General features: G+C 31.6%; 1 protein-coding gene across 1 annotated transcript; it reads right to left on the bottom strand.

Moving 5' to 3' along the window:
- Window positions 1-2,921: 2,921 nt before the first annotated feature.
- Window positions 2,922-10,450, bottom strand: LOC148198900 (uncharacterized). Its single transcript, XM_088113566.1, has 5 exons — window positions 10,205-10,450; window positions 10,027-10,087; window positions 9,824-9,928; window positions 6,367-6,730; window positions 2,922-3,099 (listed from the first exon to the last, which is right to left on the bottom strand). Exons 1-5 carry the CDS (start codon window positions 10,343-10,345, stop codon window positions 3,078-3,080), a joined length of 693 nt encoding a protein of 230 aa, XP_087969692.1. The 5' UTR covers window positions 10,346-10,450; the 3' UTR covers window positions 2,922-3,077.
- Between the last annotated feature and the right edge of the window lie 3,379 nt (window positions 10,451-13,829).

Raw genomic sequence — 13,829 nt, 5'->3', positions numbered from 1 at the left:
CTCTTTCCTCATTCTGTTTCCTAATGATCCTCTCTTTCATACATCTCCTCGAGTGTTTGGTTATGTATGTTTTGTTCATGACATGTCTTTAGGTCTAGACAAACTCTCTGCTCCCGCTCTCAAATGTGTCTTCTTAGGTTATTCTCGACTTAAAAAAGAATATCGATGTTACTCTCCTGAAACTAAGTATTACATGTCTGCCAATGTCACATTCTTTGAACAAACTCCTTACTTATCTCCATCTGTTTAAGATGTTTCTATCCTCCAACAGGTCCTTCTTATTCCAGTGGCTGAGTTAAATAATTTCACTGCCTCTATTATTCCAAGTCTTGATCATAATCCTCCTGAACCCATTTCTCCACATACTGAGATCATGTCACACAGGGCCCAAATGGATAATCCACCTCCCCAAGATAATGGTGAATCTCCTACTTCATATTTTTCTCCCTCGTCACCTCCTCCCATACCTCCTAATGCAAATGATTCAGCATGAACTATTGCTCTCAGAAAAGGTACTCGTTCCACTCGAAACCCTCATCCCATTTATAATTTTCTTAACTATGATTGATTGTCACCCTCCTATTTTTCTCTTTTATCCTCAGTGTCTTTTGTTGTTATACCCAAGAATGTGAAAGAAACATTTGATCATCCTAAATGACGACAAACTATGATTGCAGAAATGTAGGCTCTTAACCACAATAATACTTGGGAGCCAATGCCCCTTCCCCCGAGCAAAAAAGGCGGTTGGTTGCCAAGGAATGTATGCAGTTAAAGTTGACCCTGATGGTGAAATTGATCGGCTCAAAACCCAACTTGTTGCAAAAGATTACACTTAGGTTTACGATCTTGATTATTGTGACACTTTCCCTCCTGTAGCTAAGATGACTATTACTCACCTCTTTTTTGCCATGATAGTCATTCGTCATTGGCCACTTCATCAATTGGATATCAGAAATGTCTTCCTACATGGTGACGTTGAGGAAGAAGTATATATGGAGCAACCTCCTAGGTTTGTTACTCAAGAGGAATCTGGTATGGTATGCAAACTACATCAATCTCTATGGCCTTAAGTAATCACCACATGCTTGGTTTGGAAAGTTTAGCTCCATTGTTCAAAAATTTGGGCTAAAACAAAATGAAACAAATCATTTTTACTATCGTTCTTCTCTTGGGTAATGTGTTTACTTAATAATATATGTTGGTGATATTGTCATTATAGGAAATGATGTTGGTTGAATATCTCAACTGAAAGAGTACTTGTGTAGACATTTTCAAACCAACGATCCTAGAAGTTTCAAATACTTCTTAGGCATTGAAGTAGTGCAATTAAAAGATGGAGTTATAATATCCCAAAGGAAGTATGCTCTTGATATATTACAAAAAACAAACATGATTGATTACAGATCGGTAGACAATCTCATAGACCCAAACCAAAAATTAAAGACAAAAGAAGTGAATTATTCTCCGATCTAGAGAGGTATAGGAGGCTGATTGGAAAACTGATTTATCTCGCTATTACAAGGTCAGATCTATCCTTTGTAGTTGGAGTGGTTAGTTAGTTCATGCAGACTCCATGTGTTGACCAATACTCTCATTTACATTCTAAGGTATGTCAGGACAAAGATTGTTATATGAAGATAAAGGAAACATTCAGGTCTCTCGGTATTGTGTTGCAGATTAGGCAAGTTCACATATTGATAAATAGTCTACTACAGGATAGTGTGTTTTTCTAGGATGAAATATTATTTCATGGAAAAGTTAGAAACAAAATGTAGTAGCTTGATCAATCATTAAATGTGGAGTGAAACAATTCCTTCAATAGCTTAAATTTTGTGACATTCATACTATGAAGATGTATTACAACAATTACATTGTTCTCTACATTGCATCAAATCCATTGTTTCACAAGAGGATTAAACATATAGAAATTGATTGTTATTTTGTTCGTGAAAAGTTATTGACTAAAGAAATATGTAATGAGTTGACTGGGTCAAATGATCAACTCATAAATGTATTGACCGTCATTAAGAGATCATCGAATTGAGTTTATTTGTTCCAAGCTTGATACATATAATTTGTATGATGAAACTTAAAAAGGAGTGTTAAGATATTTATCCTATTTTATCATCATTATATTGTGTCAACGATTACCTTATTTATCATGATTATATTATATTTAGGATTATCCTATTTATCATGATTATATTGTGTCCAGGATTAATCTATTTATCATATTGTGTCTAGGATTACCTTATTCATCATATACTTGTATCAATTTATTCTTATAAGTAGAAGATTATAAGAGATCAATTAAACCTTCTAGAATTATTTTACAGTTTATATCCATCCTGACTTTGAATAGTTCTGAATTCCTAAATTTTCCTTAATTATCAGTCCATTATAAGTGCTTAACAATTGTGATAATTATTAATTTTGAAGAACACGTTAGTCTATAATTTGTAGGACTCCCAAAAGGTTGTTACTTAAAGCCTCAAGTGGAGTGAATACTCAACTGGGTGTTAGGTCGTATTAGCGTTATATATTTCTCTACACATATGATTATTACTTATAGTTTATAATTTGTAGTACTCCTAGAAAGCTATTACTTATAGTCTCCATAATCAAAGGGTGTTGGGCTGTGTTAGTGTTATATATTTCTCTCATATGACTTTTTCTGAGAATGAATTCCCTAATGCTGAATTTTTAGATGATCATGGTGAAAATTTTGCTTCATCTCTCCTGACAAATTCTAACAACTTCCGCTTAATCTCTGTATGAAATGAGAGTTCTAACAAGACAAGTCACATGAAGGATATGATCCATTCCCAGTGTGAGCCCAGGCTCATTATTTTCTGTCAGGAGACAGTTGCAAAAGCGTATGATGGTGATCTAAAATTAATTTGGATCCAAAAGAAAGATAATAAAAAAAAAGTGTAACTAGGTATTGAGTAAGAGAAATGCACCATAACAAATTGTACAATAGATAGTCTTGCCAAGACAAATATGATAAGGGAATGAAATCCATATGGGAAAACAAACAACCGTCACCACCGTCATGAGAAGAATAAGTATGACACCTACAAGATCCGAAAATGACATCTGCCAACATACAACATAGAAAACATGTTAGCAATATTACATTTCATATTGGGTAACAATAAATTTTAAGAATATAACCCCATTGTCAGTAGTTGTCTCGAGAAGCTTATTTAAAAAAAACAATTATGTCAACAAAATAAGTTAAATTAATGTCAGGGGTAAGAGAAAATTTTCTCTACATGATCAGTTGACTACTTCATATGGAACATTGAATAATTTTAACAATTGCTAGTCAAGTAACATTATTCCACCCGCACCAACTTTTAAGACGTAGATGTTATGATAAGTAGATAAACAATCTACCATAAACAGTTTAGTTTCATCAATCAATATGGTCTTGTTAAGACTACCCATGATTTCGATCATATAATAAATAGTAAGATCTTAATTAAATGCACAAAAAAACAAAAAAATCAAATTTTTACTCTTAAAGAAAAAACAAAATGAACCTTCACAAAGATCGTCAAACCCTTCAAAGCAAGAAAGTCTAGACCACGTTTAATGATTAGACTACAACCATCACAAGATGTTGACGACAATGTAGACACTGAAAACCCATGTGTAACACAAGACTCAAATTTGATTTACTAGACCGTCTACTCTTAACCAAACTGGACACACAGGTTCCCAAGTTTATTCTAACATAGTATATCAACTCATCTTGAGATCGTATGCTTAATTTGGTATTGTCAGTATTATGAAGGGATGTTCAAAGAAAAAGTTGCCATCAGCATTGCGAGTTGAGCACATGTCAACTAAAAGGCTGGCTACCAACCTCTAATAAAGCATTGAAACAAAGATAGAAGATCTGCAAGCAAGCTCTTACGGTCTTATTCAATATATCTATATATACAAGTTCTCCCATGCAGCAGAAAAAGAATAATGATTCAAGCGATCCTAAATGACTCTATGTGAGTTAAAGCTCTTTGCATGCAATAATGTCATAAGGCTTCTCTTAGTGCAAGACCTTAGGAGCATCTAGCACGACAATAGAGAATGCTTCTTATTTCTAAAGCCTTCACTTTGTGAATTTACTAAGTCCGTATCCTCTCTATTGGGTGTTATCTTAGTAATCTTCTCAAACAACTCTTCTGTTGTAGCAAGAAGTCACACTTAAAGAATACTCGGGAAAGTCAAAAGTGGCTACACGAACAAAAAAAAAGACTTGTTCTTTAGCTTGGGAAGATAAAGGAGATAGTCAAGAATGATTTTATACATTTGTTATAAGCCAGAAGTGATCGTTAAAATAATTGTAACTGTTTATATTATATCTTTTATTAGTTAGTTTGTTATTATTTCTCATTTGTATTTTGGGCTTAGTCCATATTTCTTCTATTATAAATAGATAACCCTATGTGTGTTTTTTACATAAGGGAGATTAATTCAAATATAGTTTTTCACTATATTCAACGACCAATTATTGATTAGTGAAATTCTTTACAATAGGAGAAACTATACGTAGCCCAGTACTGAGGTAAATCGTTATAAAATTCATAGGTATGCCACTGCCTCAAGTATTGCACCTGTAACAGCTTTTTGCTGTCTTTTACAAGCAGCTTGCAAAAACCCTCTTAAAACATTATTTGACTGTCAAACGATCACTCATAGACATCTAATCATCATAGTCTGACAATACATTTGTTAAAATCTTTTAAGCTCTATTCAATCATTCCTTATACTTGTATTGAGATCAATTAAGAATTTTTCATAAATTAACATTTTCCTCCTCGAGTAATATAGTTTGTTCACCTAGAAAAGTTAATTTATAATTGAGGAAAAGTTAACCACCACTGCCTCAAGTATTGCACCTGTAACAGCTTTTTGCTTTCTTTTACAAGCAGCTTGCAAAAACCCTCTTAAAACATTATTTGACTGTCAAACGATCACTCATAGACATCTAATCATCATAGTCTAACAATACATTTGTTAAAATCTTTTAAGCTCTATTCAATAATTCCTTATACTTGTATTGAGATCAATTAAGAATTTTTCATAAATTAACATTTTCCTCCTGGAGTAATATAGTTTGTTCACCTAGAAAAGTTAATTTATAATTGAGGAAAAGTTAACCACCACCTTATATGAGCAAACTATCAGCCCAGGTACAGAGAATCGGATGATAGAATAGCACCACAAAAATACTTAGACTTTAAATATCATGGTAACTATTGGGAACTATTCGATCCCATTGTCTCTTAACTTGTGCACATTATATTCTATTACTCTCCCTTCCACTTATGTCAATAATCTCCTTTAGTAACCAAAAATAAAAAATGATACTAAGAAGATCAAGTATACATCCAATTGTATGATTACTGTGGTTGGAGAAACATGTAGAATTTAAGGAAAAAAAGTCAAGAAAAAAGTATGTATCTAGATCAATTGAAGAGAAATAATAACCTAATAACATGAAAAAAAGTGCATTAATTTATTTTTAGTCCCTGTATTACATCGATCTTATCGTTTTGGTCTTTGTTGACCATTTAATCCCTATAACATAAAATTTTACTATTTTGATCTCGTTGTCAATATCTTCTGTTCAAATGATGAGATGATAATCAAAATACTACATCACCATGACACTAACGAGGTGGAACAAAACAATAAAATTTTATGTTACAAAGACCAAAAATGTTAAAAGTGGGTATATTATAGGAATCATTTATATATATTCAAGATTTAATTTATTTATAATTTTTTTTAAGATTATTTTTTTAAAATCTCACTTATCCACACAAAAAAACATAATTTTATAAATTTTTTTTATTTAAAGAAATGCTGATTTGTTTTATTTTTCTAAGATTAAATTTAAAAAGAAATGCATTTTTTCAAATTTAAAATACTATGAATGAATCATAAATTCAATATATAAAAAGCATTTTAAAAATTTAAAGAATTAAAAACCAAATATATATACAGAGACACTCTCAACCTCTAGACTTAAATATAAGAAAAATGATCAAATTTCACAAGATTAAAAAGCTAGTTATATCCATTTAATGTTATTGATTTCATAAAATAAAGGAGCGTAATTTCTAAATTACTCAACATGTTTATTGGAATTGTGCCAAGGTTTAAACTTGAGTATAAGATAAATTTTAAGGTTTAAAGATAAATTTTATAAATAAATATGCTCTTTTAAAATGTATAAGGAAAGGTAGTTTACGTTCCGTTATTTTTATCACCTTTCTTAAAGGAAACCTTTATTGATACTAACTAGGCACACTAAACAAAAGCAAAAAAAAAATAGAGGGAGAACAGGCATACCCCAGTAGTCCTCTGCCTTGCCAAGATCTAGGTGTAACAGTTAAGTTTATCACTATGCCTTGCCTCACAATAACAACTGGTACTGCACGACCCATATTTGACTGAGCCTCCGAAGAAAGCCTTTGGAGCAAATTATCACCTGCTTCCACATCACCAAATTTAAGAATTTGATCTCCAAGTTGTAAACCATCCTCCACTGCTGGAGACGAATCTGCTATCTCGTCTACCATTGCAAAGGGTCTACTAATCAACACATCCACATCCATTGAATTGGGGGAATGTCTCATAAGGACATTTTGTGATGTCATCAATGAAACAGCGTCTGTAGTTGATGAGGTCTGAATATCCGAACCATCAACATTACCTTAGCATGAAGTCAAACATTGTCATAATAAATATCATTTATTATTCATATAGAGAGAGTAATCTTAATCAAACTAAAGAAGAAGGGAGAAAGACTAATACAAGAATTCATACCAATACTAATTGTTGAAGTGTAATGTTTTATTTTGTTTTATTATTCATGTATTGGAGTGCCTTGCCCCTTTGTGTTCTATAAATACAGTAGTAAAGTTGTAACAGTGTAAGAAATATACACTATTTTATTTCATTACATTTATTCAAGTTGGTATCACACTCAGACCATCTTTTTTGGTTCATCTTCATGTTTGTCATCGGCACCATAGTCTTCCGTCCGCCATTCGCAATTGTTGTCCGTCATCCACCATCGTATCTCCTTTGACAAAGTTAAGGTGTTAGGTGTGCCTCGAGAAGCGCAACACATCCCTAGTGGTCGCCACCTCAAAATCTGTCAGACACGCCGCCACGTGCCATCTTTCGTGGTAACCCATCCTTCTGGACGTGTTTTTGCCCTTGTTCTTCTTTTTTGGTGGCAATAGCTTTCACCTAGGGTTTTCCTCTCAAAGTTAAGGTTTTTTGGAATCCTAGGGTTTTCTCTCCAGGGTATGTTCTTTTTTATTTTGGAATGACTTCCTCTCTATCTATACTCCTATATTACCACTACAAAGCTCAATTGGAAAAATTACTTATCTTGATTCGCATTTGTGCAGTTATGGTTTCTTGGTCAAGGATACCATAATCATCTAAAACAATGTCTCTACTGTTCAGATGAAGAAAAACCTTAGTGGCAAAAACTGGATTTTGAGCTGTGTTGTTTTGTGGAAATCCATTGTCACTACAAGAAATTTTGAGACCTTATAAGACATGCTTGTATGGAAATTCAACGTTTTATAGTCATACTTCTCCTGACAAATGTTTTTATCTTATGGTTTATGTTGATGATATTGTTATTACACGAAATGATGTCACTAAAATTGCTGAAGTAAAGAACCATTTGTTCGCCACTTTCAGACCAAAGATCTGGGTGGTCTAAAATATTTTCTTGGTATTGAAGTGATAGAATAAAAAGAATGTGTCATCATTTCACAAAGAAAATAGCTCTTGATATTTGGGAGGAGATAGACCTTTCAAATTGCAAGCCCATTGAAAGAGCAAGGTGAACTTTTTTAAGACCCAAAGAGATGTAGAAGGTTGGTTGGAACAAGAGCTGATCTTTCTTGTTATAACAAGACCTGATCTTTCTTGTTATAACAAGACCTGATCTTTCTTATGCACTGGGAGTTGTAAGTCAATTTATGCAAAATCCCCACATTGATCATTGGAATGTTGTGATTTGCATTCTCATATATGTAAAAGGGAACCCAGGACAGGAATTGTTGTACGAGAACAAGGGAAGTACTCAAATTGAAGGGTATTGTGATGCGAATTGGGTTGGTTGTCCATTTGACAGAAGATCTATCACAAGATACTTTGTATTCCTTAAAAGGGAACCTTGTATCTTGGAAAAGTAAAAAACAAAGTGTTATTGCTCGATCTAACGCAAAAGTTGAATATAAATCTATGGCTCTAGCTACATGTGAACTTGTGTGGATTAAACAACTCCTTCAAGAGTTGAAATTTTGTGAAAATGAGCAGATAAAGTTGTATTGTGACAACAAGGCAACTCTTCATATTGTCTCTAATCCAGTGTTTCATGAGAGAACAAAACATATAGAAATTGATTGTCATTTATTTAGAGAGAAGCTATTGTGCAAGGATGTTATATTAAGTTATATTAAGTTTGTCAGCTCTAATGAACAACTTGCAAACATTTGACTAAATCTCTAAGGAGGCCTAGAATTCAATTTATATGTTCCAAGCTTGGTGCATATAATCTATTACTCCAGCTTGAGTAGAGTGCTGAAATGTAACGTTTTACTTTGTTTTATTATTCATGTATGGGAACCCAACTTTAGGGTCAGGGTTTTAAGGCAGTGTCTTGCCCCTTTGTATTATGCCCTTTGCATTCTATAAATACAGTAGTAAAGCTGTAACAGTGTAAGAAATATACACTGTTTTACTTCATTACATTTATTCAAGTCTAACAAAAACAATAGCTTTGCACAAACCAAGATTAGTCACTTTAACAACAAAACACAATAACAAACAATCATCTTTTCCTACATCAGGTTTACAGGCAACTTTGCAATGGGATTTTTTGCATCTTCAAGGAACAGTGGCTTTGTTAAGCCTCTTTGGACCAATATTTTACACGCATGCCCATGACTTTGAAAGAAAGATTTTGCAGTGGGTGGGTTCTGCAGGGTTGATGTGCTTGTAATTGTAGGACATGCTGGAACTTCTCATGAGATAGAGTGGTAGCTTGGCTTCGTTATGAGTGTGTTAAAGTTTTGATGCTGATGGAATTGGCAGCAGGGGAAAGAAGGGTGCTATCATGGATAATAACATATGGAGGTAAAATTTTCAAGTTGGTCAGATTCAACAACAAGAATACTACAGTGGTTTAGACTTTATATTTTAGTAACATTTCAACATGATTAGTATTATACCTAAAACAATAAACGGACCAAGTAATTATTTGCACAACAATTTATGCCCCATAAGCTAATGACAAAGAAATAGACTATAAAAAGTTGTCATAATTTGAGATTAAAAAGAAAATTACGGCATTGGCACGGGAATCAGGGTAAGGAGGACCCAACATCAAATTTGACAGAGCGCAAGGTTGCTCCAGAAAAAAAATTGACCCTAACACGTGCATTCGGTGACTAAGCAGAAGAAAGCTACAAGGCAAGACACATACATACACAAGGAAAAAATCATACATAAAAAAAGACAACCTTAAAACAAGAAGAATCATGAATTCATGCTATAATAATTCATGCTATCATAAATGCACTGCTAGCAATACCCATAACCCATAAAAGATAGACATAGAAACAGAATTTCAAAATCCCAAATTCCATGGTAAAAGGAGCAGCTAGACCACTATGAATCACCTTATTGACAAACAAAACCTAATTTCATAGTAGCATATAAAATCAAAGTTCCAACATGTAAATCTATATGCACAAGAACACCAACTCTTTGGTGATACCTGGATTCTTGTAGACCGATGACCTACTTTCAAGTCTTGCAGAATGCAGAATTTGAATATTTTTGTTTATTTTCTCAGTTATCTCCTTGTGGTCATTGCGCAACTCTACAAAGAGAACGGAAATCATAAAACATCAGCATGTTGACGCTTGTAAAAAAGCCATCGAACACAAATAAAAGTAGTTCGAAGCCAAATCTGCGAACCTGCAAGGCGACGTCGTTCGGCTCGAACAACGGGGATGTCGATATCGGAACGAGGAAAACCCTAAAAAATGTAGCAGTGGCGTCTCGTAAAGAACAAATGAATAAAAGCTTATGCAAAACTTTAGAATGAATAGATGGTTGGAATTAGTGGTGTGAGAAAAGAAAGAGAAGGGAAAACCTCAGAATCGACGAGACCACCAGACACACCAGGAGCTCCGGGCTGGGAGAGGCGAGCGATGACGGCGTTCATCTCCGCCTCCAGCGCGCTACGCTTGTCCATGAGAGACATGGTTTCCGCCTTCACGTTCGTCGCCACCATAGTCACCTTCGAGAGAAACGATTTTTGGTTGTTCTTCTAATAAAATAACGATGAACTGGTGTATTTAATTATCTAGGGTTTTTTTTTCCTATGCGCGTGCAGGGTTTCTAATGTCTTTAACTTGGAAAGGAAAACTATATAATTATTTTATTTGTAACCATCACTTTAATTGTTGTTATATCAGTTAATAATTATTTTTTAAAAATAAACAAATAAATATATACTAGATTGAATAGAAAAATTTAAAGATTCGTTTTCCGATGACTATCTTACATACTGAAGATACTTATTTACAATTGTCTTGAAATATCTTATGAAAAAATTCTTTTGTGAGCAAATGTACAGATATATAGATTCAAATTTGCATAAGCATTATCTTCATTACGTGTGTTTGTCAATTTCAATAGGTTTAACTTTATTATATTTTGCATAGTTGACGCGTTATTACATCACAATTGACATGGGTATTATCAACTTTTTATTTTAAAGTCCTATTGTATGATTCGTATAAGATGGTGTCATCAAGAAGAAAATTAATATCATTATCTTTAAAGCTTTGCCACTCCAGCTCAACCCAACTAATATACTCAAAGTGGAATAAGAACATGAATAAGAGTCATCAAACTCACATTAAAATGCATTATCTTTCATCTCATACAAAATTCCCAAAATGTGAAATAAATTAGGTCACATCAAAGATGGTAGTCTAAGACAAAAGCTAAGATAAAAAGAAAAAGGCAATCCTCCAAAAAGCTACGAGTGCATGGATAAGAATGATTTTGAATATCTTTAAATAAGCAAAATCTTGTATAATAAATCAAAGTTCAACCAATTCTTTTGTTTGATTTCGACTATGTACTTAAAAATCAATAAACTATAAATACATATTTTTAAAAACATCGCGTCTCATCAAATGTTTACTAGACACAAGTGGTTTATTTATATACTTTTTCTAACCTTGAATATTTCTTATACACAATGAAATTTATAAATACTTATTCATTACACAAAGAAGATTAGTAACAAGGCTCTATCAAATATGGAGATGAATGTTTAAGATGTTGTATAGTGTATGTAACTTGTGATCTTTTAAATAATCAAAGTGTTTTAGCTACTGAGTGATTTTGTCTAGATAATACTTGTACTTAATCAAATGTAATTGTCTTCAAATAATTCTTGTAACTTATTTAGGAGTGGTTGTATGTAAAAAATATTTGTAACTTAGCAATTGACTGTGTCCAAAGAATACATATAGCTCAATCGAGACTCATTATATATAAATAATACTTATTTTTTTAGTTAGAACTAGAGATTAAATAAATAATATTTGTATTTTGCAGTGGTAGTGGTGAAACTTGATCAAGTTAATAAAAAATTAAATGTTTTACGGTTCTTCAAAACAAACCAATATGAAAACATAATGCATAAAACTATATATTCATGTCATTTATCTTCAACTAACTTAAAGATGAGAACTTTTTGAAATTTTAAATAAGTTGCTATAATACAATTGTCATATTGAAATTGAATATGATAAATTTTGTCAAATACATCTCTTACACGACATTAAACTTCGTTTGTGTTTATCAAGTTAAAGATTTGCATAATTGTTTTTTAAAATTCCCAAAACACAATTTAACCCCATTTGTGTTTTTGGCCTATTTTCACAATTTAGTTTATTTTGATTGTAACTTTACTTTCATTTCCTTTAATTTGTAAAATCAGTGCAAGTGACGATGTTGTATTAGAGTTTATTAAACGTAACCGGCTAGTAGATGTAAATATTAGACTATTAAAAAGTGAGAAGAAAATGAAATACCATCAAATCAAAACATGTCTCCAAATTGTTAATTAGGAAAAGGATGGCAATGGGTTGATTGGACATGGACAATGTCTATCACTAATCCGATCCGATAAAAAAAAATTACCCGTTATTCGACCTGCTATTAACATAAATATCTGTTTAAAAAATATCCCGCGAATATTTTAAAACCCGCGGATACTTGTGGATAACCGTAAATACTCAAAAAAAATATATTTTTATAAATTATTAGAATAAAATTTAAATAAAATTACAAAAATATATAAAATATAATATAAATTAAATTAAACATAAATTAAAATTTAATCTGAATTAAATTTAACCTTATAAAATATAAATTAATGTTAATGTTAATTAAATTTAACTTAATAAAATATGAATTATTTTCTTTTTACGGACGGATATCCGCTGATACCGCGTCTGACCCGTTTATAAACGAATATTAAAATATTCACTATTGCGGATAGTAAATATTGCGGATACTAATTATACCTTGTGAATTTTATTCGCAAATATTTGCGTGTGGATTTTTTTTGCTAGGAGATTAAACAACGAGGCATGTTATGCCTTTTTAAATTTTAAAATTTGAACACAATTCTACATTTTGTCACATAGAGTTCATCAATGCTTAGGATCGTTACTGAGCAAATCTGGTAGATTTGTCGTGTATATTCTTACAAATGGTGAAACAAAAAGTTTGTATTTTTGTTTGCAAACATTTAGAATGAATTACATTATAAATGTGTTTCATAAGAGGAAAAAAACCCTTATCATGATGTTTGGACAACGGATGTTCTTGTTGAATTATACAATAAATATTTATTTCTACACTTTAAAAAGTGTCAAAGAAACATTACATTTGACAAACGTCAGAAACACAATATAATTGATATTAAGAAGTTAACTATGAGTTATACTATTTGTATTAATAACATTTTATTATTAAACCGTGTTAAAGATAATTTACCAAACACGTGTCAATTATATAACAATGTGTAATGTTTCGTTCAACAAAAACAAATGTGTAATAAAAAATTATTAAATTACTCTTTTTTTTACCAAGAGATAAAATAATTTGTACAAATAGATTTATGAGTTATTAAATAAGAGATCCGTTGCTTAAGGTCTTTTCAAAACAATAAATATGTCATATGAAATGTAACTACATAAACTTGAAATTACTCTTAAAGTTTTAAAAGTTGAACATAAAAAAAATAATATCTAGTACATCAATCACAAACAAACCACGACCATTATTGGGAATAAAATTAATGTTACTTTTTCAACAGAAAAATTGTTTTGTTTGAGAAATTTTTACTCTCATGCTTATTAAATATTTGTTTATGTTACATGGATCAAGTTATTATCAACTGATGTTGTAGACTACTATATATAGGGTTTAATACACAAAATATAATACTTATGTTGTCTGGACTATTATATTTTTAAAAGAAAGACTACATGATGTAATTATAATAAATGTTCGAAATAAAACAAAATATTTGACTTTTTATTATTATTAATGTCTACGTACATACCTTTATTGGCAATATAGAACATCAGTATTACACTATTGATAGTCAATGTCTAATACACAACCTTTTTAAAATAATTTATTACATTCTTAAATCAAACGAAACATTAATAATTTATTGATAATTT

This window comes from Vigna umbellata, chromosome 4, assembly GCF_029865625.1.
Source record: "Vigna umbellata cultivar VRB3 chromosome 4, Vumbellata_1.0, whole genome shotgun sequence".
Taxonomy (NCBI): Eukaryota; Viridiplantae; Streptophyta; class Magnoliopsida; order Fabales; family Fabaceae; genus Vigna; species Vigna umbellata.
Note: the sequence above shows the minus strand (reverse complement) of the source record. Positions and strands in the feature narration are given on the sequence as shown.

Excerpts from the sequence above, each read along its gene's own strand:
- LOC148198900 (XM_088113566.1), bottom strand. The coding sequence starts at position 10,345 with ATGGTGGCGACGAACGTGAAGGCGGAAACCATGTCTCTCATGGACAAG. Across the intron at positions 10,088-10,204 it reads GTGGTCTCGTCGATTCTGAG|GGTTTTCCTCGTTCCGATAT; the intron begins GTTTTCCCTTCT and ends TACATTTTTTAG. Across the intron at positions 9,929-10,026 it reads CGAACGACGTCGCCTTGCAG|AGTTGCGCAATGACCACAAG; the intron begins GTTCGCAGATTT and ends TTCTCTTTGTAG.